The sequence below is a fragment of the Oenanthe melanoleuca genome, chromosome 10 (genome assembly GCF_029582105.1).
Source record: "Oenanthe melanoleuca isolate GR-GAL-2019-014 chromosome 10, OMel1.0, whole genome shotgun sequence".
Classification (NCBI taxonomy): Eukaryota; Metazoa; Chordata; class Aves; order Passeriformes; family Muscicapidae; genus Oenanthe; species Oenanthe melanoleuca.
In genome coordinates, this window is record NC_079344.1 from 5,442,855 (window position 1) to 5,468,138 (window position 25,284).

General features: G+C 35.4%; 1 protein-coding gene across 1 annotated transcript in view; it reads left to right on the forward strand.

The window, feature by feature from the left end:
* The first annotated feature begins 1,334 nt into the window (after positions 1–1,334).
* Positions 1,335–25,284, forward strand: part of WDR72 (WD repeat domain 72) — a 92,654-nt gene continuing 68,704 nt past the window's right edge. Inside the window, exons 1-12 of the mRNA XM_056500044.1 lie at positions 1,335–1,487; positions 2,500–2,606; positions 5,547–5,625; positions 8,380–8,551; positions 9,043–9,119; positions 10,466–10,585; positions 11,658–11,803; positions 12,168–12,264; positions 14,580–14,736; positions 15,035–15,280; positions 15,804–16,024; positions 17,316–17,511. Coding sequence (XP_056356019.1) covers positions 1,335–1,487; positions 2,500–2,606; positions 5,547–5,625; positions 8,380–8,551; positions 9,043–9,119; positions 10,466–10,585; positions 11,658–11,803; positions 12,168–12,264; positions 14,580–14,736; positions 15,035–15,280; positions 15,804–16,024; positions 17,316–17,511 — 1,771 coding nt within the window. The remainder of the gene's footprint in view (positions 1,488–2,499; positions 2,607–5,546; positions 5,626–8,379; positions 8,552–9,042; positions 9,120–10,465; positions 10,586–11,657; positions 11,804–12,167; positions 12,265–14,579; positions 14,737–15,034; positions 15,281–15,803; positions 16,025–17,315; positions 17,512–25,284) is intronic.

Genomic DNA, 25,284 nt, shown 5'->3' on the forward strand with positions numbered 1-25,284 from the left:
TCACTTAAGGCTTTGCAGTTTCTTTAAGCATAACTTAAAAGGCTGGTCCTGTGCTCCATTTCTGTCCTGTGGTCTTTCCTGAATTGTCACAGGAGCTGCTCTTCATGTCACTTATCATCCCTGCATTACTTCCTTTAGACTCACTGTTGCTGGCTGTTACACATTTTGTTCTGCCCACTTCCTGTCTCCTCACAAAAGTTCAGCTTTACTGTCACGTTTTTTGCCTGAGTTCTCCCAGCTGCACTACTGTAGCGTCTTGTTTCATTTTGAATGTCTTTCCCAAGGGTGTGCAATGGGCTTTGGTGTCTCTTTTTTTTCCAGGACAAATTGGAGCACACCTTCCCTGAAAGGTGCATTTTGCTTAGTGATTGCCAAGTGGTTGTTCTGAAGTATGTCTTTAATTGTATTATTGCTGTCTGGATTAAAAGAAAGGTGACATACAATACTTTTGAAAAGATAAATAATTTTTTTTTATTTAAGTGGCCTTAGACAATGGTGAATCTGAAACATCTTAAAATGTGTTTCTTCTTTTTTACTGACACTCGAGAATAACATGTTTAAACATTTTTTACATTGTTCAATCTGTCAGCGTTGTCAATCTGTCTGTCTGTTGCCCGGCTGGTGGGAGTCAAATCTGCCCTCAGCCAGATGAACAGCTCCATTAAATCAGTTTTTTGCAGTAGGGAAAAATCTATTAGATGGTAAATTTTTTTGGACAAGGGACTCATGTCTTGAGCAGTGGATAGAGTCTGTTCATTCTCTGCTTCTCAGCTTGCAACTCTGCTGCCACCTTTATTTTGGTTCTTGTCTCTAGGAGATGCCACAGAAGAGTTGGGTATATGATGCTTTGCCATCTTGGGTCTCATTTTTCTCTTCTTCCCTGACCCACCACCAATACTCTCCTTTGGCCATGTTATCTTTCTCTTGCCTTACCCTCCTAGAAATCAGTCTTTACTGACACCCTGCTCCTGTGTCACCTCTGCTCCAGCAGTGAGCAGAACTGCTGGTCGGAGGGGACAGGGGAAGCATTGCCTTCCACCAGCCATATTTAGGGAGAACAACAAGATCCCATCAGAACTAAGCTGGGTGTGTGGGGCAGCACACAACTCTTGTTGCTGCTGTTTCAGTATTCTGATAGTACTGGTCCCTGGAATTGTTAGTGTGATGTTGGCAACAGCAGGAAAATGTTTCAATGCCGCATCAGCTTCTTACAGCAATATTTTATAGCTCCCCTTTCCAGGGAATATGTTGATTAAATTTTCCCCTCTTTAAGGTTATTTTTTTCTTATGTTTAATCATACTTAATCATCATGACTTGTTTTCAGGTGTTGACCATGAGGACATTGGTACCGGCTGTGGCCGTGTGGGGGAGAACAGCTCCCTCTCACAGCATCACTGCTGTTATGATCACAGATGACCAGCAGACCATAGTTACAGGAAGCCAAGAAGGACAGATTTGTCTCTGGGATCTTTCACCAGACTTACAGGTTTGTGTCCACTGTGCTAGAGTTTGCCAAATAGATGGACTGAAGTTTTATCTTTATTATTGGCAATAGGATTATCCAGACTTGCACTTATTCAGGTGAATGTTTAAAGATACTGTGATATTTGTTATAGGAAACACGTGAAGCAGAAAGTGAAATGTCTATATGAGCAACCTGTTATTTGCAGACTTTGGAGAATTTTTCATAGATTAGCATGACCTGTGGTTTGTGAGAGAGACTGTGTGCTCTGAGAAATGACAGCCATTAAATAATACAATTATCATTATTCCTATCCTGTGAAGTTATTTTTTTTTGTAAATCAATTGCTGAGGGTGACCTGTCATTTAAAGAAAAAGCATTGACTTAGAAAACCATATCTATATACCAAGATGGAAGTAGCAAGAGGAAACTTCTATTTTTGATGTAATAAAGATGCAAATTATTGCTTTGATTATTTCGTATTTATTTTCCTGAGAATGGAGCAGAGCAAAAGCAGTTCCTGGTTTTTTGTGTTCTGTGTTTCTAGAACTAAGGTTCTATCTTTTTTTTTTATATTTATTTGTCCCCTTTGTATTCAAACACAGCCTGAAACTTTGCACCTTTATAAGGCTACCTTTTCCAGTTAAAACGTTTGCATACAGTGATGATAATCAGAGAAGTTATTTAAACACTTGGTATGAAACACATGTTTAAGAGCTTTGGTTCATCAGTGTCTACTTCACTGTGCATGCTGTAGGGTAAAAGCCAGAGATTCTCTGCACATAGCCTGTTTTATAACATTTGATGTTCCACACATTCTTCAGAAGATTAATTCAATGAATACAAAATCTTAGCTTTATGCAAACTGCATAAAAATTCATCCACATCTTTCTGCATTCCAGAAATGTGACTGAAGAACCTAAGAATATAAAGCAGATTGACAATTATATGTATCTACAAGTAATATTCTCTGGTTTTAGATATCCTTAATTTATACAGAAATTGTTTAAGATAAATCATTATATTTTCCCCCTAGATTTCATCTAAAGAAATTCTCTTTGGCCATACTGCTTCTGTAACTTGTTTGGCAAAAGCAAGAGAGTTTGAGAAACAGCCATATGTAGTAAGTGCTACTGAAAATGGGTAGGTAACTGAATATTCAGTTTTTCGTTTCTTAAATCATGAAATGTCTGTTGAATGTAGGTCAGATTATGCATTTGGAGAAATGTTTCAATCTGCTTCCATGATATTAAAATGATAGCAGCTAGTTAGGATAGTGACTATGATATTAATATACAATAGTCCAAGTAAGAGCTTGTCCCATGAACAACAGAAAGGTTTGGCAGATTCACATATCCATTTAGTGGACAAAAAAAAAGGAATTATTCAGAGGGGTTGGCTAGATCCTATTCAAAGGGAAATTAATGGGTTATTGGAGAGCATCAGCAAGTTAAACAGCATTTGAATATCTGTGTCTTCCTGAATTCAGTATTAAGAACTGAATCAGTAAAAGAGGCTAATGTACTCTGAATTGGTTTATGGTTCTTCAGTCAGTATATATGGAAACACAGAATGGCCATGAGTTAAAGGCATATGTGCTCCTTTCCTGTCTTTAAATCCAATGTGCTGTTTTGGAGAATATCCTTTCAGAGGGCCCTGATCTTACAGCTTTTTGTTATGACATAGCCTGTCACTTGAGTCAGACTACTTCCTGCATTTCTGCTAGGTTACACTTCATATTTGATAACCTTTTCAGCTGTGGTCTGAAGACCTTCTGTTCAGGATATCATCTGTTGAAAATAGTTAGGGCTAGCAGCTTACTTTCTTAAGGGCTTTCTTAAGCAATTTTGTCTGGCTGCTTAATTGTATTCCCCTCTCTTTTTTGGGGTTCATCTTTTCTGATTAACTGGACAGCTCTGTTAAAATGGCTTTCCGTGGAGACTACTTGTCAATTGCCCTTCAAGCTGAATCTTCCAGCACCTTAAGGCTACTGGTTTCTCACTGAGTAGCTTATTTATCCTTTCCAGCCACTAGGATCCCTGTCTGATTCTCTCATTCAATCAGGAGTATGCAAGAAAGGAATAGTCTGCAAAAAAAAGAGTTCCAGGCTTCTTAATTTTGAAAGATTAGACTGCCTCACTGGACAGGTAGTGGTAAACATACTGTTTATGTGCAGAGAGAGTGAGAAATCTACACAATCAGTTTTGCATTGCCCTTCTACAGTTCTACTCAAGGATTCTGGGATAAGGCTGCTTTTCCTCCCAAGTCTGAAGATCTGTTAGTGCAACACTGCTTCCAGATAATACTGGGAGGAAAGATACTGTGTTTCCAAAAAAACTGGGGTGGAAAGTGTTAAGGAACAAATGAGTCTATTGCTATAGATATACCCTACAGAGATGTTTGCATTCTAAAGATTTTATTTCTGAAGGGATCATTAGAGTTGTTTGTAATGTATGTAGGTGGGATTGAATTGTCTTCTGTCCCATTTAAGTGTTCACTTTTACCAAATTACTGCTGACTTCTCATCTGTATTACATAAGGGCAAAGCATCCATCACTGATCCCTGAAAGGTTGCAACATGAAGTTGAGATAATTACAAATAGGAAGCCTTGTCTTCAGGAGATGGAGGGTTTGCCAAACTGTATTTTCTGGCTTGTGAATAATTCACTTTTGCCATTTTCAAGCTTCCATCTCCTTGTAGTGTGGATGGAAGAAATTGTATGGAAGATGATTCTATGATAATCTTCCCTGTTCTACTCCAGATTATTTTCAGAGTTTCTATAAATGACTAATACCAAAAGAATGAGCATTGAATTTTATTTTTTATACTTCTAATATGGAAGTATATAAATGAATCTAATGATTCTTAAGTTCTCACTGATGTCCTATAAGTGACAAACCTATCCTACAGCATATGCTGTATAGAATGTATGATATTGCTCACTCCTTATTAGTACACACAGTAAATTGAATTCATCATCTAGAAGGTGAAGTTACATTCTGACATTCTGGTCTCATTTGTGCATGCTTGTAGATATTATGTGTCACAATGTAGCTAAAACAGTAGAGTTCTGATATAAACAAGGAGAAAATCATACCTCTGAAATGTTTAACAACCAGTGTAAAGCTTTCACTTAAGTTGTGACTTTGGGTCTACTAACTTTGATGCTGATATTGCTCAACTGAAAAATATTAAGAAATCATACTTTGAGTTTAGCATAAAGGAAAGTAGGTAGGTTAAAATATGAATCACTAAGTAGTATCTCTTATATAATAAAATACTCTCCCCGGTGTATTAAGTCTTGATACAGAAAATTTCTTCCCATGTAATGTCAGAAATAATGAAATTAATGTTTCAGTTCTGGAAGGTTTTTTTTAATAAAATCTAAAAGCACCAAAGTTTAACATTCTGTTGCTGAACTATGATAATGTATTTCATACAGCCTTCTTAAATTTACATTTAATTTGATTGTCTCTTGTAATCCAGTCCCACTGCATGTTGTATAATGTGTAGATAAGGAAGATGTGCTGAAGTATCTTTCTCAAGCAACCTTAAATGTGCTCAGCTAGGGTTACACAGTTGCTCAGGTAGTTGAGTGTATTGACAGCAGATTTCGGGAACAGCCTCATGATGGCACTGTTTCTTCTTAACAAAAGTCGTTCCTCTCAGGAACCGAAGTCTGATGTGGGAGAAGATGCATAATGCTTTTCAAAACGTGTAGTTTGAGTTCAGTGAAATGAATCATTTTCAGGAGGATGTAGTTCCAGTGACAGATAGTTACAGTGACATGTTGATGAGCTGTAATGGCAGTATACCTACAATTTGTTGTAGACCAGAGTTGGTCTTAAAGTCAGGTTGGTTGCAAGGCAACAGGGTGTAATTACCAAAACAAAAAGAAACAGATACTATATGTCATCCCCTGCTAATGACTACATTTTCTTACCCAGCAATCTGTAACAAAAAGCTTTATAAATGACCAGACTGCACTTAAATACAGCACTAAAGAAAAACTTGGTGGCACAAAATTATTCAAGCCAATTGAGTGGAAATGACAGAGAATAATATGAAGTTATCTTTGGCAGGGAGATGTGTGTTTGGAATGTCACTAGTGGACAGTGCATTGAGAACACAAAGCTTCCTTATAGGCACACAGCAATCCATGTAAGTATAGCAACTTTTCATGGGGTCTCTGCTCATGACAAGAGTTTTGCTTTATTAACATGATATTTTTCAGAAACAGTTGAAAATATATAGCTTGTAACATAGGAGAAAAGACTCTGTCACAATATAAGTAGTTTTTATCTATTTTTCAGTTTTTTTTCTTCTAAGAAAAGAATTGAGATTTTTATGTTCCTCTGAATTCCTTAATCAAATCAGACTGATTACTTTTAAGCTGCAAATATTTGAAATGCACTGTTGATTAACTTACTCTTTGTGCCTCAGGTAGCTAAGTGAAATGGTCTTAATCTTTGCTCTTGTCTTGTTAAAATTGCATGGAAGCTTCAAGTTTGATGTTGGCTTTTTCATGACATTTTAAAATACAAGCACAAACATTGTGAGACAATCTGCTGAAAGACTTATTTTTAAACTTTTGAATGGTTTTGGTGCTGAGCTCCTGACCTCCAAATGGAGTGAAGTCTCCAAGAAGCTTTGCCCCATTTTCAAAAATGCACTTTCGTTCATTGCAGAACTTTAGGACAAAACCCTTATTTTCAGAGACTTTCAATATTGCTTCAGATAGTTTCATGTGTCTGGCTGAAGCTGTATCCAGGTAAAATAAGTATCTCGATTTTGGTGTGTGGGAGTGTTTGAAATACACCTGTGAGTAAGATTGAGGTGCCCAACATCTATGGGTTTGATTCTGGGATGTGGCTTATTTCTGAATATGTTAGTAGAGGAGAAGCTTAGGTATCTTGTATTGATTAAAATGCTGGTTTTCTTCAGTGAGGAAATCTAGGGAGGAACTAAGACTCCAAATAATGAATATCTAAGCCTTCATGTAACTCCAAAGCACAGCCAATTTAGAATCCAAAGTTTTTAAAGCTACCAGAAGAAAATGTTTTTCCTGACACTGCTTTGGTTGATGTGAGGAATTCAAACAGAGTTGTTAATTGTAAAGGGTAGAGGAAAAAGCTTGGATATATTGCCAACAAAAATTATGGAAGATTAACTTCTTAATTATTTTTTACTTATATGTATAAAACCATAAATTAAGACTTTTATTTGTGCATTTGCTTAAAGCGTATATATTCCTTAAATGGATGTGTATACACAAACAATACTTAGATTATAATTTGAGGTGCCATTTGACCTGCTATGTTCTAGTGCTTAATTAGATTTTAATAGATGAAGTTACAGACAAGTTCTACAGGGAGGTAGGCAAATCTGGTCTAGCTGATTAGCTGACAATCTGTGCGTTTTTTAATGAAGATCAGAGGCAGAATATTCATTCTTACCCTTGAAATAGGTGTAAATACTCATAGAAAATAGGTACTTCCTCTCTATTAGAAATGAGCTAAACCTAATTGGAGCTAATAACTATTTTTGTTTAATTACTTGGGCAAGATATCTAAAAGAAAATAGGAACATCTAAAAACTTTCTTAGGAAAAAGTAGGTGTTGCTAGGAGGGGAAACTATTCTTAAAATGCAGCCTTCACATGGTTATAATAAATTGTGTTTTTCTTTGTGTGTTTTGTTGTAGATTTTTTCTTGTTATTCCATGGGGATTGGTTGCTTGTGCTGTAGTTAATGTTTGGTTTTAATTGAACTACTAACCTATCTGCTCTAGTAGGTTCCTTTTGTTCAATGTAGATGATTTAGCTGTGAATGGCAGATGTCAAGTAGTGCAAACTGAATATTTGCCATTTGAAATTAAATTTAACACCAGGGTCAACACTTAAGCATTTGTGGATCTTAAACAGTGTGGAATTTTCTCAGAGGAATTACTGACTATAAAAATCCTCTATTTCAATGGTAATAGTAATTGTAAATTCTAAGCATTTCTGCCTGTTTATTCATAATAACTGTAATGCTATTTATCCTATTTCCCATTATTTATACTACTTTTATTTTTGCACTGAAAAACAGTTTATTTTAGTTGACCGAAAAACAAGAATTATTATAAAACCAAAACAGTAGAGAAAATTCAAAAATGAGGTGCAGTTGTTTTGGATTGTCTGATATTTTTATCTGACTACTTGATTGTTCCCTTTATTTTAAGGTCAGAATTAAATGCAATTCCACTTTCAGAGTGCTGCTTATGCATTTATAGAAATTGTTTACAATTACAGCTAGAGATGCAGTGAGGGTGTCCTTGCACATATAAAACACCTAGCAAAAAAAGAAATCCTCTTAGTCACTCGGTATTCCATCTCTGTTCCTTTGCTTTGTGTCTGTTTTTTTTTTCCCCTTTATGTGATTGCTGAAAGAGTCTGAACACTAGGACGTTTAATGTCAGAATGAAGAATATCCTATGGAGTAAAGATCCTTCCTGGAAAGTAATCATAAATTAATTATGATAAAATTTAATATGAATATTCTGAATCTTCACATGACTTTTCCTTTTCATACAATTCTTGATGATAGGAGCTTTATTAAATGTTTCGAGAGAGGCCTCTCAGAGAAACAAGTCTCAAACTCCTTAGCAATTTATAGAGGAAATTAACATCTGGCTTTCTTACTAAAATTACGGAAATCTTAGTATTTAGGAAGGAGAGATGCTGCTTTCAGTCTGAAGCACCTTTTACTAAGCTGTGTACCTTGCTAGTGTAACTAGCAGTATTGTGTACAGTTTCACATATGCCTTAGATATTTTAGTGGTGCTACAAGTGTTGATTTTGACATGTTCAATGTGAAAAATCTGCATGCCATTTGTGTATCTCTGTGTGCTGACTCTCTCCTTTCCACTTGGACAGTATTACCATTGCTCATTCCGAATGACAGGTGAAGGCTGGCTTCTTTGTTGTGGAGAATATCAAGATGTTCTTATTATTGATGCTAAAACTTTGGATGTTCTTCACACTTTATCATCTCAGTCTTCTGATTGGATAAATTGTATGTGTATTGTACACTCTGCAAGAATTCAAGGTATATGTTTTTCACATATTTACGTAGACAAGTTAAATTTTGATAAAATATTTCTGTATAGATGGCATGATCCTACTTGATTTAATACCAAATAGTTTCACAGAGCTGTTATGTAGATGATGCTAATATTTCATTGATAACACAGGAGTTGTTTTTAAGATTCCTAATATTGGTCCTCTTTTATTTAATATGGTTTTTTTAAGAGAAAACACCTTCCATACTGGCTGTAAGCAGCTCATTTCTTGGATTTCAGTATAAATAAATTTTGTATTATCAGAATTTAAAGGCACAACACTGTGATTCTGTGCCTTCTGTTAATACATTTTCCCCTGTTTGCTTACATGTTTTGTATTTCTGTATATAATTTTTTTTTTTTTGTATAAACTAGTATTTCATCTAAGCAGCATCCTCCAGAATCTTTTAGTGCTGAATAGGTAGGTGCTGTTTCAACTTGGCTGCAAGTTGACTATCTCACTGTTAACTCTTCACAGAAGACTCTTTGGTTGCAGTGTCTGTAGCTGGAGTTGTCAAAGTGTGGGACCTGTCTTCATCTCTGAATAGCATTCAGGTCAGTGTTAACATGAATGTTCTCAAGTAAAGGCTGCATTGAAGCAGAATATGAAGAAATTTAAATCTTCTAGATGTGTATTAAATAGATATTATTACTTTTGTTACAAAATTCTGAAAACAAATCTTCATAGCATTTATTAAAATGGGGGCATTTGCCTTGACAACTGTACTGCCTTTTGGCCAGGCTTCTTTTCTTTTCATATTCCAGGATGCTTAAGTTGCAATGCTTTCCTGCTATCCTGATAATGTCCTTGAACTCCTTTACTCTGTCCTTTAAACTCAAAGCTTTTCAATATTGGCCTTTGTACTCTCTCTTCACCCTTGTTACTCTTCAAAATGGTCCTTTAGATTTTGTTTTCCTCAGTCTGCTTTTCACAATGCTGTCTTCACTTGGAAAAGACTATTGCTGTGTCAAGTGTCCTATTTTTCTATCTTCAATCTCACTTACTCTTTTTTGTGTTGATATTCTCAGCAGCTGTCACCTTCCATGAACAAGTGGTAGAATTGGGATGCAATTTTTGTGTTTTAATTGTAGTCTAAAAGCAAGATTCACAAAGGGACTTTGACAGTGAGACAGAAATGGCAAAATATCCACTCTGAGCATTGGTGACTCATCACTGCCTGCCTTGACAAACTGCAGGGTGTGGGCAAGGCTCCTTGTACATGGGTAGAATCTGGCCCCTGAGGAGAGTCTGTCAAGTTTGGTACCATCTTGTTGTCTTTGATTTATCTGTGTGTTTTGAAGTGGGTGCATCTTTTCAACATTCCTTGAGCAGACCCCACTGCTGTGTTGTAAAAATTCTGAGGACTCTAACAACTGATTACAGATGTCAGAGGAACATATGGTGTGGTGCAGTCTTTTTACTGTCTGGGGCCACCTTTTGTGGAGGGACTGCTACAGAGTTCCTAACAATCTGGCTAAATTCTAAAGAGCAGTATTTTAATAAATATTGTTGGATTTACTTGGAATTAACTGAAGCTGCAAGATTTTGTAAGAAAATGGCTTTCAGTTTTATAGCCATGATTCCAAGCATGTGTATCCCTTCTCTGAGAGGTTTTGAGACTGTTAGTATCTTAAACAGAGAGCATCAATTCAAAGTGATTTAATCATTAATTAATAAATATAATTCCAATAGAATAAAAATGTGATGACAAAGTGTGAAAATACATACATTATTTTTGCTAGTACATTTAGCACTACAAAGCTAAGGAAATTAATTACTTAATTAATTAAGTATATGTTGCTTTGAATTTTGAAAGTCTCTTAACAAAGTTATTTTCAGTGGGTTATTTCTATCCTATGAAATAAATTTTATAGCTTTTTTTCCCCTCTGTGCTGTAAAGGAGAAGCAAAGTGTGCACGAGAAGGAATCAAAATCTCTGGACTGTATAAATTGTCAAGCAGTGCGATTTTGTACTTACACGGAAAGACTCCTTCTAGTTGTGTCCTCCATGTGCTGGCAGGTACATCATTGAGCATTACAGTTTGTTTTTAATGTTGTTAATTTTGGAAAGCTAATATGATTTTTACATGCAGATACTTGTTTTTCTCCTTAGGTTAAGGAAGGTGTTCACAAATTGTCAGATATAATTATGCCTGCAACACTTCTTGGCTTAACTGTGTGAAAGAGATGAAGCTTTTCTTTTTTATGAATGTAATGCTGCTTTAAAAGTTTAGCACCAAATTGGCTGGTTAGAAGGGGGATTTAAGAATTACACAGTTTTAGAGCCCTGAGTGCATTATAGTCCCCTCCACAGTGCATTTGAAAGGGAGACAAAGATTAAAAAACCCTGTTTAAGTATGACAGAAGTACTCACAGTTGGCATGTCCTCAGTAGCCAGGGACCTTTGTTTGTTGATAGAAGCAGCAAAACTAAAGACCCCAGGCTATATTGCTTTTTCTTGTAGCTATAATAAAGAAACTATATATATATTTTTTAAAGATAACAGTTTTAGAGAAAACATAGCGTATTTAAACTGAAACTTACTGTAAAAATTCTGTATTTTTCTTTTCTAGTGCTACAAAATTTCTCTTATACTGATCACTCAGGATTGTTTTAACTTGTATACCTGATTCCAACATTTCTGTGGGGACAGGAAGGGGTCAAAAAGTTTCACATACACCTGAGTCAACTTTGAGTAATGTAGTTGTACACTATCCTCGAGATGTCTCTTGGGCTACTTAAATTTTGTACAGAAGCATTCATAGAGAAAGTTCATGTGTAGAATGGACAGACTGTTCATGGAAAAATATCTGTAGCAGGCATTGTTTTCTATTAATTTCTATGAGACTCTAAGACCCTACTTTTTGGTTGTTTTTATTTTTTCACTGTCAGTTTCTTTAACTTTTAACTGTATGGTTTGACTCTGACTTTGCAGTAGTTTTTTATCAAAACATTAGGCTTTAAAAATAGTTGTTCAACTATGAAGAGTTGAACTTATGTTCTACTTACTGATCCACTGCCTGAACCCAGTTTAGGTCAAAATGAATTTGCCAATACTATTTGTTTAAATTTTGTTGTTTTTCTGAACTTAGGTCTATGACTATTGTGATTTCTCCTTGCTTTGTACTGAGTTCTGTAAGAGTGGTCAGTGCTTTGCTGGTGGGGAAGTGCTGGCAGCTTACAGACTTATCATCTGGACAGAAGATGGCCACAGTTACATCTACCAGCTGCTAAACAGGTGGGCTCAGATGGGAAATTCACACAAAAAGTTCAGGTACAAGATGAACTTTGGGAGGGTTACTATGGAAAATCTCTGCATGTTGCAAATGATCAAAAACCAGAACAAAACCACTTTGGCACTCAAAGATTTACTCTGAGTTTGACAGCCCTCAGTCTTTGTTTGACACAGCAGGGAACATAGGAATAAGATTAGCCATGTAGAACTTGGGCAGCTGGTGCTATGATTTCAAAAAGTCTCCTGTAATTACTTATTTGGTTACCTTTAATTGAACTTCTGAATCTTGGATGTTACTGTTCTGCTTTCTTAAACAAAATTACTTCCTAAAGCTTGTATGTTTAAAATTTATTTTTTAATTATGCAGTGGCCTTTCTAAAAGCATGTACCCTGCTGATGGGAAGGCACTGAAGGAAACAGTTTATCCTCATTTACTCAGCTTTACTGGTATGAAGGAAAATAAGGTAAATTCATAAGGGTTTGAAAGTTTATTTATTGTCTGTTTGCAATTACCTGAATAATCCCAAAAGAATTGATAAATTAATCAACATATTTAATTTTTCTATAAAAACAATGATTAATATTTATATCTTCATTTTAAAATTGTTACTTAGAAACTTAAAGATGCTCATAACATTTTGTCTTTGACTTTGGCTGTATTTAATTTTTTCTCACAATGGAAATAAAGCCTTTATCTTCAACTATAGATAGATAGATAGGTTGTTGTTTCTTTTCTCTGATTTTGGCAAAAAGAAAAATGTTTTTCTAACAAAGGTGTGGTCTAAAATATTTTTTAGAATCTTCTACTTTCTAATCTAGAAAATTTAATTATAATAAATCATAAAAACTCCCAACAAATAAAACCATGCCATAAAACAAAAATCAAAAAAGGCAACCCATGGGCAAAATGTGAACAAGTTACTTAGTTCTTTTGTTAAAGGAATGTGTGCATGTTTCAATGTAACTACATAAATAGGTTGTGTATTCACCTGAAATTGAAGGGGTCTGAGTCTGTGGCATTTTAACCAGAATTCTGCTGGCTTCAGCCTTCAGAGGCATAATCTCATGCAGAGCTTTCTTGTACTGGGAGCAGACTGATGTACCCAGAGTGCATAAAGTTAAACGTGTGACTCTCTTCAGAACTGTATTCTTGGCTTGAAGAAGCCTCTAATGTTAAGAAAAGAGAAAGCTGGAAAAGTGATCTCTATACTTTTGTTTGAGAATTCATATTTAGTAGAGCATGTCACACCAATTTAAAATTTGAAGCTACTGTGTAGACAGGTATCTCGAAAGGACCCAGGTGTGTTGGGAAACCTACATCTTCACTCACTTTTATGTTGTGCTTCATGTGACCACAAAGAAATAAATCAGGAAACCCAGTTCATTTGAAAATTAGAAAATTCATTATAGTAAGGAAGCTGGGGAATGGGGCAGGAAAGATATGTGGCATGCCTTCTACCTTGGGGAAAAAATGAAGGAGATTATTCTCTGTAGCTTAGGTTCTGACTTTTTTGTTAAGTCTGGGTTGCTTATGCTGTTAATGAAGATGTAATTGTTGGAAGATGTGGGTTTAATTCCTGCCTGAAGTTGTATTAGTTTGAGTGTTTGTGTGGCAGCTCAAGCAGGTTGTTAAGCAGTTTCTGAAGATTTGCAACAGAAACATATTTTTATTTGTAGCTGACTAGAAACACTGTTAAATGTATACCTGTGTGAGGTTTTCTAGTCTTCTTTCTTTCTCTTGACAAATATAGGCCCTTAGGAAGCATGTTTGTTGCATAATCCTGTGAAGCCTGACAGATTTAATTTTCGGTTGAAGGGAAATAGCATAAGCCATTCAGCTTTTCCCCAAATGCTGTGATCTAAAAATCAGATAGAATAACTGCTGAAGGATGACAAAAGGTCAGGAAAGGTGAGGGAAAAGAAATAGCCAGAACACATGGCTTAGCAAATAATAGGGTTACAGTGGTGGCAAAAAGTTCACATATGCTTCCCCCAAAATATATGCTTTTTAAAAAATAATGACCTGGTCCTTTTAAATATTTCTGCTTTAATATTTGCCTTACTGCCTAAACAGATTTTCTAGCAGATTTGTGAGAACTAAATCACCTGTGTGATGATCTGTTTTGAATTCCATTTTGAATGAATGAACCATTTTGCAGGACACTTCAATGTTGTAAAAATGTATATCCAACATATGAGGTATTTGTAGAGTGATAAGCTTTCTCCTGAGCCTCCTTTTTTTTTTTTTTTTTTTTTTTTCTTTTGAGTAAACAACTTCAACTCCAGCTTCTCTTCAGAATTGTGCTCCATACCCTTCAGCAGCTTCATTGCTCTTTGGAAAAGCTTCACCACCTCATGACTGAATGATGGTGTTATAGGCTATGACCAGTGTAAAAGCATAATTCTTACCTTTCATTATTTTGGTCATGCAAGCTGAGTTGACTGAATTTTTGATGCGAAGATGATCAGTATTTCACTGCATTGTTTTTTCAGCCTGATGTTGGTCCTTAATGCTGGTAAAACTATAAGCCTGGGGAGACCTCCCAGTCTGGTTTTCCATTTAGGATGTAGGTTTAGCCAAAGATACTTGCAAAGCAGAGGTGATCCTTAAGAGGTTTGTACCTGGCAGAGTACACTTGGTCTGAGCGGGATTTAGTGACAGATAAGGAATCAGCTGCGGTTTGTTTTGTATTTTTACAGCTTTTGATTAAAAAAACCTTTGACACTTACAATTAATTAATACATTATTTAATCAGTTTTCTTTCACTTAATTAATTAGTGTCCTTTTTCACAGAATCTTCCTATTGTCATGGGCTTCATGAATGAAAGAAAGGAGCCTTTCTACAAGGTTCTTTTTTCTGGTGAAGCTTCAGGACGGATCACTTTGTGGCACATTCCTGATGTTCCTGTGTCAACATTTGATGGTTCTCCAAAAGGTTTGACACTTTCAGCACCTTGCTGCCATTTTTTTCATTGTGTCTTGGGGTCAATTTTGATGAAAATCAAAATTCTCATAAAAATCTTTTTACACTAGAAAGTGTTGCTCCTTTATTCATTTTGTGGTGATTGCCTGTAGTTAGGAGTAGTAGCAACTGCTGACTTTCCAACCCTAGACTGCAGAAAGGATAATTTGAGGGATGTGATCAAGAGATGAAAAGATGTATTTTGTCTAGTTTGACTTTTTATATTCTGTTTTGCATAAACAAAAAAATCCTCTCTTGTCCCACCCTCTAGAGATCCCAATTATAACCATATGGACTCTTCAGGATAATTTTGATAAAAACCATTCCATGTCAGAAGGCATTATTGATCAACTTTGTGGATCTGAAGATGGATTTAGAAGTGCAGTTGTCAGTTCCTCTATGTACATACCTGGTCTTGATAAGCTTGTATGTGGATGTGAAAATGGGAAAATTTTTGTAACATTAGGTTTAAAAACTGCAAGAGCAAGACTATTAGAAAACATATCTTTTCTTAAAGGTAAGTTTTAACAATTTGTTCAGATTTATCTCAGTCAAGCACAAAAGACTCTATATTTCTGGCATCCCTTCCAGTGATCCCTGTAAAAATTCTCTGAAAAGTAGAGCTGGTGGTCAGGAATGGAATGAGGAAAATGGAAGATTGTGATGATTTTTCTCCTTCCATAGCTGATCTATTAGATCACAGCTTAGTACTACCAAGGTGCTTTCTAGTACTAGGAATCTGGAAATGGCTGTGGGGTTGGATATCCTCTAGAACTGAGATATGTGGCCTGTCACTATATTGGCAGTTTGGTTTTTTTATTTGCTCTCTAAAAGATTGTTCCACTGGAGGGAACATAAAGGGTACATCTTAGTAGTGAAGCTCAGAGTGCAGACCTTTGTTCTCCCTTTTAGGAACAAGCCCAAAAGTCTTTGATCCCGTGTGAAGGTTGGTTATACTTACCCTTTCAGGAAATGTGTTGTTAAATATGGAACTCCTATTCTTAAAGAGCAAAAATAATTTATGTACTATCTTGTTTCAGATAAACTACCTTATAAGGTTCTGAATGGTCACAGTAGCAGAGTCACTTGCTTACTTTATCCACATGAGAAATCAGTAAGATTTGATCCAAGCTGGCTGTTATCAGGGGGCCAGGACTCTGTTGTGATCTGCTGGGATATATTTACTGGAGGCATCCTACACCAGTTTAATCTGCAGTCTGGTGCAGTGACAGAGCTCTTGCAATCCCCAGAACACTACAGAGTAAGTAAAAGTGTAACAAATGATGTCTCAAAAAAAACCCCAAAAAATATCTCTATATAACCATCTCTGTGTGTGTGTATGCATTTATATACAAAAGACAATAAAAAGAAAACACTATCTGGCACTACTTTAGCCCACACCACTTTATGCTTAACTTAATTATTGTCTTTGAAAGTTGCTTTTAATTGCAGGGAGTTGAGTTCTTGAGTTTGTGACATATTAAATTGAAGCTCTTAACATTCAATTCACCATTTTTAATATCGTGATTATCAACTTAATGCGTCAATCTGATTAAAGTCTCCTCTTGAAATTTAAAAAACATACTCAGTAAGGCTAGGAGCTTGAACATAACTTTTTAATCTTCTCATGTAGTCCAAAATATATATAATTTTGGTTCCTGATATGTCTTTTTTAGTCCTTTGTGTGTATGTCTTTGAATTTTGATATTTAGAACAATTTAAAATTGTATTATAATTAACTGAGTTTTGAAGTTAAATTTAGGTGAAAATTTACTGTACTGAATGTTCTGTGTAACTTTTGAATATTTTATTCCATGAGGCTGGGATTTCCATTTTTCCTCTTAGGAACCTGCAAAGACATTTGATACTTTTGAATGACTCAGAGTTTGCTTATGTGCCATAATTAAGTAGTCAAAAAATGGTTTGAAACAACAAAGTTTTTAGTATTTGTAAGGCTCCTTTTTATCTTTATTCTGAAAACTGGGTAGGATTTAATGCCTGCCTGGCTGATGTTTCAGCCTTGTTTAAAGAGCTGAAGTGTTCTGTAGGGGAATTCCTCTGCGTATCACCAAAAATAACTTGCAGGAAGGGAAGGCTTTGCAGTATCAGATCCATACATTATGAAATAAATTTATAACTTAGTTTTTTGTTAGAAATACATTACCCTTGGCTTTTGTTTTTAGACCTGACATAATTTTATATCACATGAATGCCAGTTTGGTTTAATTTTTTTACTGCTTTCTCTCCTAGGCCAACTGCTACTGTATAGTTGGTTGTATAATGACTGCTTTGATATTCTAAGTATTGTGAATAAATGGAATTTAAATTATTTTATTTAAGATACTGAAAAACCACAGGTGAAGGTGTTTTCCTGTCAGGAAATGAGTTGTACAGCCAGCATGCTGAAAACAAGTTGAAGTTGTTGGCTGAAATAAAACATAATTTTCTAAAATGAGTATGTTCTGGGATAGAGATCACTGGAATACTTTGACTAGGCCTGTTAAAAGATGTGCTCATGAATGTGGTTGAAACTGGAGTTTTCTGTTTTGCAGTTAAAAGATGAGAGTATAGTGTGCTGTGTGTGCAGTGACCACTCAGTAGCAATTCTACACCTTCAGAAGAGACAATGTCTCTTACATGCCAGAAAGCATCTGTTTCCAGTGAAGAAGATAAAATTTGACCCTCTTGAGAATGTGCTAATTGTTGGATGTGAAGACAATTCAGTTTATATTTGGGAAATTGAAACAGGTAATAATACAAAGGGGTCATCCTATTTTTTTTGATGTTTTGTTCATTTTCTGAAGATTTGTCTGTCACATGGTGTTATAGGAGCATAATTTATGGAAGGCAAAAACATTAGTAAAAATACTAACACATTGTGAATTGGAGAGTTTGTGTTTATATAAACAATAAAAAAAGAAAATTTTTTTACTATTCAAGGTATGCCACTAGTAAAATAGAACAGCTTAAGTCCGATCCTGAGAATCAGAAGTTTAGCAGACATGGCAGTGAATTGAGTAGAATACTCCTGGGAGCTATAAATAAAAATCAAACAGACTGTTTTCAGTCTAAACTGTCCCAAGTTGGAGCACGAAGATAGGCTTTCTTCCAAAAAGTCATAATCTGAGATATTTTTTTTTTAATTGATCATCAGTTAATAGTGGAAGATAATTGCAAAGCTTACAACTCTGTAGTCAGCAAAACTAAAGCTACGTGTTTTCAGGTTAAGTTGTTGATTCCCAGGTGATGTGAGAATGTAATACTGATTCATATGGATTGTAAATGTAGTTATTTGAGCTTGGACAGAGAGAACTATTAGCAGTTGTAATGGTATTAGACACCACAGCATGAGTGTCCAGACAATTCAGGGCTGTGTGTCTTAAGAGGAGGAAGATGCATTGAGTCCAGAGCCACTGAAATGCAGAGCAGGTTAAAACTGTATCAAAACCCAGTTTTACTAACTGAGCACTGAGATCACAATTTATTTTGCAGGTTATTACAAAACACTATCTGCACTGTTTGCTTTAGACAAAAACAGGAAAAAATCAGAGTATATTTGAACACTTCCTCCTTTACTCAAAAAAACCATTATCTATTTCAAGATTAAAGAGGAAGTAAAATTGATGCCACTGCTCATGCATATTACATATTCAGACAGGGTGCAGATGGCTAAAAGTGTGTCCTTTGTTATAAGTATCATGGAAGAATGAGTGCCACAATCACCACCTCTTTAAGAGTAGCTGGTACACAGAAAAAGAATCTGTTATTTGCCATACAGTAGCAATTAACAAACCATTTGTTGTTATTGTTGTTCCTGTTATGCATTGCTGACAAAAAGGTACCATCTAGGGTCAACACCTGAGAAAGCCTAGTAGGTTATACTGTAGTTGCTTTAATGTTGAATTACATCTGTATTGCAGCAGAACACAAGAGGTCATGGCGTTGATCCTTGAAATTGGCCTGACCTAGATCAAGAGCTGTGTAGATACTTCAGTGGGACTCAGGCAGACAAAGTGTTTGTCCAACGTGAGACTGAGATATGCACTGATTCACTGAGGCACCTCTGCAGGAGCACAGCACCTTTCATTAGGGTTTCATCTGTTGGCAAATGAATGGGCAGCCACACATAATACCACTTGCCTACACAGTTACCTCTGGACATGCTCCCTAACTCAGTTAAATAGGATAAAATCTGAATGGTAGCCTTGTGCTTGAGTTCCATTATGGAAAGGGGCACAGGATAGCTTTTATTGCTTCTACAGTCAAAAAGTTTATATTTCTTCTGGCTATGCAGTTAGTTTTGTAATTTAGGCTTTGCCCTTAAGTAAGTCAGTGGAGTATTGTGTCAGACTCATATATCACTGTTTGAAGTTAAAAAGCTGAATCTGAACAATGTTCCTGTGCAAAAGGTAATGGATGGCTGGGAAAACAGCCAGTCTGTTTATAATTTCAGGCTGTGGATTAAGAAATTTCTATGAATATTTCAGTATTTACACTGTTGTAGAGTCAGCAATAATTCTGTTGAATTTGGATGCTGACTTTAGAAAAGTTTTGAGACCTAATACCACTTTGACTCTAGAATGGTTCTTCCATCAAGTAATTAATAGGGTGATCCCTAAAGCAGATGGAAGATTTCACTGTGCATAGCAGTTCATTGACCAGTTTCCTCTGACAGAGGTTGACACACGTGTACAGAAAGCATTCCAAAGGATATAAAAATGTTTGTCTCAACAGGATTTCATAATCATCACCTTACGGGGCAGAAGAAACTTTGTGTCCTAGGTTAAACTCTAAACCAGTGCTCCTTCATGTACAACTTGTACTCTTTTCATGAAATTTACAAAGATAAGGTTATTTTACATGATCACTGGGAAGTTTTCTGAGTACAATGGTCTGCATATTTTCTAAATAAATAGAATTTAATCATTGTTTATGAACTGTTACGAAATGTTGAATACCAGGAGTATAGTTGACTTCAGGTGTAATTTAAGTCTGTATTTCTTCCCCACTGACTGCAAGACAAGTCTAAAAAAAGTGAGGGGGTGGGAAAAGATAATTACTGTTGCTCTTGCAGGTCTACAATAAGATAAATTTAATGATATTCTTTTATTCACTTGATTTACAGAGCAAAGTAAAATTGTTCTAAGTTTAAATGTTGATATTTCATGTGGGTAGTGATATAAAAACAGTATAGAGGCTATGAAATAATATCTATGTAGTTAAATGTATTTTACCTAAATTTTCATATATGGATACAGCAACTTTCCATTACAGTGGAATATCTTTCCATGACAATGAATATTGATCTAATAATACATTTGGAATATTAATATAGTATGTGTACAGGATAGGCTCCAAACTTGTGTGCTAGAAGACAAATATGAAAATCAATAACAAATTTTATTCTAATTAAAGTGCAGAATATTTCTTCCAATAGCTACCACTTGAAATCCCCTTCAATAAGGAAATTAGCTGTTATCTGTATTGCTTTTACATTTTCCTAACCAGTTGGTATCTTTGCTGTTTTAGAAAAGTAAATATTACAATAAGATACAGTAATAAAAAGGATCAAAGGATTCTTGCTTGCTGTGTACAGCATATGGCAACATGTCTACAGAGCCACCTTTAGATCCTATGTATAATAAGAGTAAGAAATTAATGGGTGGACTTTAAATAGCAATCTTCTTTGCTCAGAGTTAATAATCTTCATTTATCAGTGATAAATTGTTTTTCAATTAGTATGAGTTTAAAATGAATTTATTCTTTGAAGTTCATAATACTTGCAGAATGAATCACTTGCTGATTTCCTGTTACTTTCTTTTGTGTTGCAAGCCTTGCTCTGTTTTATTGTTTTATTGCTAAATGATATATTTAGTTTGGGTTTAAAGATAGAATAACATCACTTAATAAAACTTCAATTTATTGTTATTTAGCTTTATATTAGCTATGTTATTGTTTTTTCATACTCCCTCAGGAAGTGCAAATTTTCAGAACTGTCTTACATGCTGCTAGGTCCAACATGGAAAAAAAAAATTGAAATATATTCCTGAAAAGTATTTTTATGAGGTCAGATCTCCTGAATAGTCAAAACTAACTCTGCTTACAATCCTTACTAGGAAAGGTCAAAGGTAATAAGTAAATAATAGATAACTAAATATGCAGTATTTTGTTTCATCTGCACTGTTTGTGTATTGCTTTCCCTATTTATGCTTTACCCTGAATCCTTTCCTGAATAAATACTTTTTCTTGTTTTTTGACATGTTTATTATCACAGTATCTGAGTGCTTAGTAACAATAGTTCTGCCATTTTCTTTAGAAGTGCAGAAGCATTATAGTTGTCTTGGCTTCTAGCATCTGCATCTAATCAAATCAGAAATCCTATGAATGACAGTGTTTTATATAGAATTATTCTGAGAACACTCTAGGTGGTATGTAATTATAAACCCCCCATGTTTTGATGTATGGAGTATACCAGAGATATACATCAGAGTACCTGCTACCTCAGTTCAGAGGTTTTCTTTGCTATTTCTACCTGTTTTTGCAGACATCAGTATCAGGGTGATACTGATGAGTTTTTCATGGGGCTTTCAGTAAAGGTAAATGAACGACTATCACTTCATTCACTGTAATGAGCCTGGCTCTGTTTGCCACCATTTGAAATGGTCTGCATGGACCTCTCTTGCTTGAGGAAGCGGGAAAAGCAACAGTTCTTCAAGCAAGGCTGCCACTGTGGTGGGAACAAGGCATCAACTTGGAGGTTCATTTCACAGAAGGTGAATGCTGAGCTTTGAGTTCATACTTTAAGGCATTAAGTTTTTCTGAAACACTTGTGTTTCATGACTTTAACAAGAGTGATAAATGGCTTGAAACACTTCTGCTGCGAAAGAAAAAAAAAAATCATACCACCTTAAGATAGCTGTCAAGCACAGAAAATTTTACATCAAGTATTTAAAATCTCCACAGCCTATTAATGAGTTTGTCAACCCTAATAAAATATGCAGTGTCTAACTGCCCTAATAAAATATGCAGTGCATTAGTCAAATCCATCTGTATGATCATAAAAATCTTTATGAAAAATAGAGAAGAGTTCAGAGTTCTCTGAAAGTAGTTCTTGTTGTGTTAACACCACATCGATAAATTTAAATGTTGCATAAAACCTCTGCTGTTTCAGAAGCACACCTGCCATGGAGAAAATGAAACTACTCTGCAGAGAATGATGTTATGGATCAAGCCTTTGATCATATTGATGGTCAAACATGCTGGAAGGTTTTCAAACACTGCTTAAAGATAATTTTTTATAGTTATGTATGCTCTAGTATTTTTAGAATTGGTGCCAATAATGAGACTTTGAAATGTCTAATAAACAGCAAGTATCACATGAGTTGAAGAATGTAAGGAGTGGGCTTTGGGTTGTTTGGTTGGCTTTTTTTTATGTTTGACAACTTTTCTCATCCCATGGAGAAATTAGGGATTAAACTGCTTAGAATGTTAAGGCTTAGATTTTATCAGGTGGCTGTGAGAAAATAAGTTGTATAGTTTTAATGGAACTTAGAACTCTATCAAAGTAAATTTGGTCATTACTTTACTAAGATTTATGCCTAGGTAATTGTAGAACCAAGAATACTTCCACTTTTGTGACCTTTTTGTCCTTGTAAAATTTAGTGATTTACAGTCTTTTTGATATCTTTTTCATTTTCCCTGTCTCTCCATTGTTCTCTTTTTCTCTTCAGGTCATTGGTCAGAATTAGATCTGAGTGGGTGAATGTGGCCTAACTGATAAATCCTGTGGTTGTGTTTGACCTGTTGGGGCCATGGTGTAGGGTCAAAGTCATAGCAGTCACTACCTTCTTGTTTCTTTTTAATGAGTTTTGCATAGCTTAAAGATCTGCAAATCTCCAAATAAGATTTAAAAATTAATACATATGCCTTGTGGAATGGGTTTGGGGCTTTTTTCTTTTTAATTTGTCAGCCTTAAGGTAAGACTTAACTAATGTTTTGCCCCTTTTTTTATTGCATCTTATATTTTATATGTATAAGCCTCAGGTCAGTCTGTAGCTTGTACTTGAATATTTCATAGCTCTCTAAATTTGAATCATTGTTCAGTAAATACTTATTGACATAGAATAATAAAAGGTAGTGGAGCTTGGGAAAGTCTGTCTCAGGGTAAAAAAAAAAAGGCAGTGTCATCTTTTGCCCAGTTTGCAGAAGCTGTGGATCCCTGACTAGTCAGTGTACAAAGTGTGTGTCTTTATATTCATATGTATGCATGCACACATGTACATTTATGTACTTTATGTATACTTGGTGGAACATGTATGGAATTTAGCTGATAATTGTTCTTATTAATAAGACTTTATACATGTGTGTGTATATATATAGATGTATAGGAAGTGTAACTGAAAACTGCTATGATCCAGTGCAGTCAAAGGAGTGCATGCCAGTGAGGGGTTTCATTCCAGATGCTAAGGAACAGATTCTCATTCCATCTTTCAGTTTGTGATAAAGGAGTAGATGGAATATCTTGCATATCTTCTAAGTTCAGAGCCAGTAAGTTCTTCCATTTAGCCCAGTTCAGCACAAATATTGGGTTTTAACAATTCATTCAAAGGATTATTGTCCTTTACTGTTTGGAATAGCTTAGATGGAGTCAGGGAGAGAACAGGGAAGTGTCCTTTCTTTTGAGGTCTTTTGCCTGCATCAAAAATCCTGAGGTAAGGACTGGCTGTGTTGGGGAATTGCTCTTTTTACCCACATATATAAATCACCATTATAAATTAGATTTCAGTAGGTTTTTTTGTTGCTCTTCATTGCTTTTTTTTCAACTGAAGGATATTGACAGTAGTTTGCTAATGCTCTTCTCAAAGTGTGTATTCTGAAGAATGTCAATAGCACACAGAGTTGGACATGACAGAAATCATCCAAATGCTAAAAATAAGTAAGGAGGGTCTGCAAAAGACACATCACAGGGCATCTCAAGTTTTAATCTCTTCCTATTAGTAAAATACCTTTTGAAATATTAGATTATTTTAGTAGACTGGATTTTGTGTTTGACATTTCTGTTTTCTAGATGGCATTTACTTTTGTCTTGGGATTGGTTGGAATATATATTCTTAATGTATTATTTGTTCCATCTCTTTTGGGCCAATTGATATTGCAGTGGTAGCACTAGCAATGAGGTGAAATTTTTCAAGCAAGTTGCTTGTCAACTATCTTGGAGCAAGATTGAAGAATTGTAGAATTCAAGGATTTTTGTGGCAAGGAACATAAAATTTCTGTATTCCGTACCCTACCATCATAGAACAAAGCTTGTGGGAGGCTTTTTTCAGGTGAAATAGGTATTTATAGAAAAGTGATCTTAACAGAAAATAAACCAGTTAACGTTACAGATGGTCCTTGTTCTGAAAGGTGAGTTTTCTGTTTTGACTACTAGTAAAGAAAAGGATTTTTGACCACATGCTGTTTTTAAATAAAATCAATTCTGAATAATTTCTCATTCACAGAGCACTGTTATGCTGTAAGTGTCATGAGTTACTAGGTCACAACAGCACTGCAATACTGAGGATTTTCGGTACTTTAGCTGTGACAGCAAACAGAAAGCACTGGAGCCTGATGATATGACAGGTCATGTGATGACAGTGAATCATCTTGAGGCAGGAAGATATGCGTGACCTCTCCAGTAAAAATGCATCTTTCAGCATGCAGAACCCAGAGAACTGTCTGGACAGCACTAACACCAAGAGACACAATTTGTAGTACTTGGTCCACAGAAAGAATAAGATGTTGTAGCAGTCTCTAGCCAGTCTCATCTGGTGGTCCAGAGCTGCCCAGGAGAGTGAAATACTCCACTCTTGTCTGTTCCTGAGACTTGGTTGCCATGGTCACAGCTTTAGAGAGATAAAGACTTTCTTTCCCTGTATTTTGTATGTATAGTAGGGGGTCATAGCAGTGGTGTTGCTGCTGTGTAGACACCCCTAGCTCTTCCTGTTCATCCATTGTTATTTTATGTTCCTCAATCAAAATCCTTTGGGCTTATTCATATTTAAATACTTAAGGTTTGAGAGTGAATTTTATTTCTATCCTCTTTCCTGTACTCTCATGTATAAGCTTTGTATTTTCTTACTCTTTATTTTTATTTTTCTTTAAAATCAGAGACAGCATATTCCTAACAACAGTTTCTGTTGTTAATAACCACCCTGCCCCAGTATTATTTTGACTCTTTACAGTTGTCAGACAGTCTTTGTCATATACAGATTTCTAAATTCTTTCCTCTCATTTTCCCTGTTTGTTTCTCAGATGTATTCAGTCATCATAGTATATAGGTCTCTTCCTTTATTTTCTCTGACAGCTATTTGTTCTGTAAATGAGTATTTTGGACTTTTCACAAGAGTAAAGTTAAGCATAAATACTTTGTAACACTGTCATGATCACATTTTCCAATGCACTTTCTGCCATTTTATTGCAGCTCCAGCTGTACACACAAACCTGTATATGTTCATAATAGGGAACAGGATTGGGTAATAT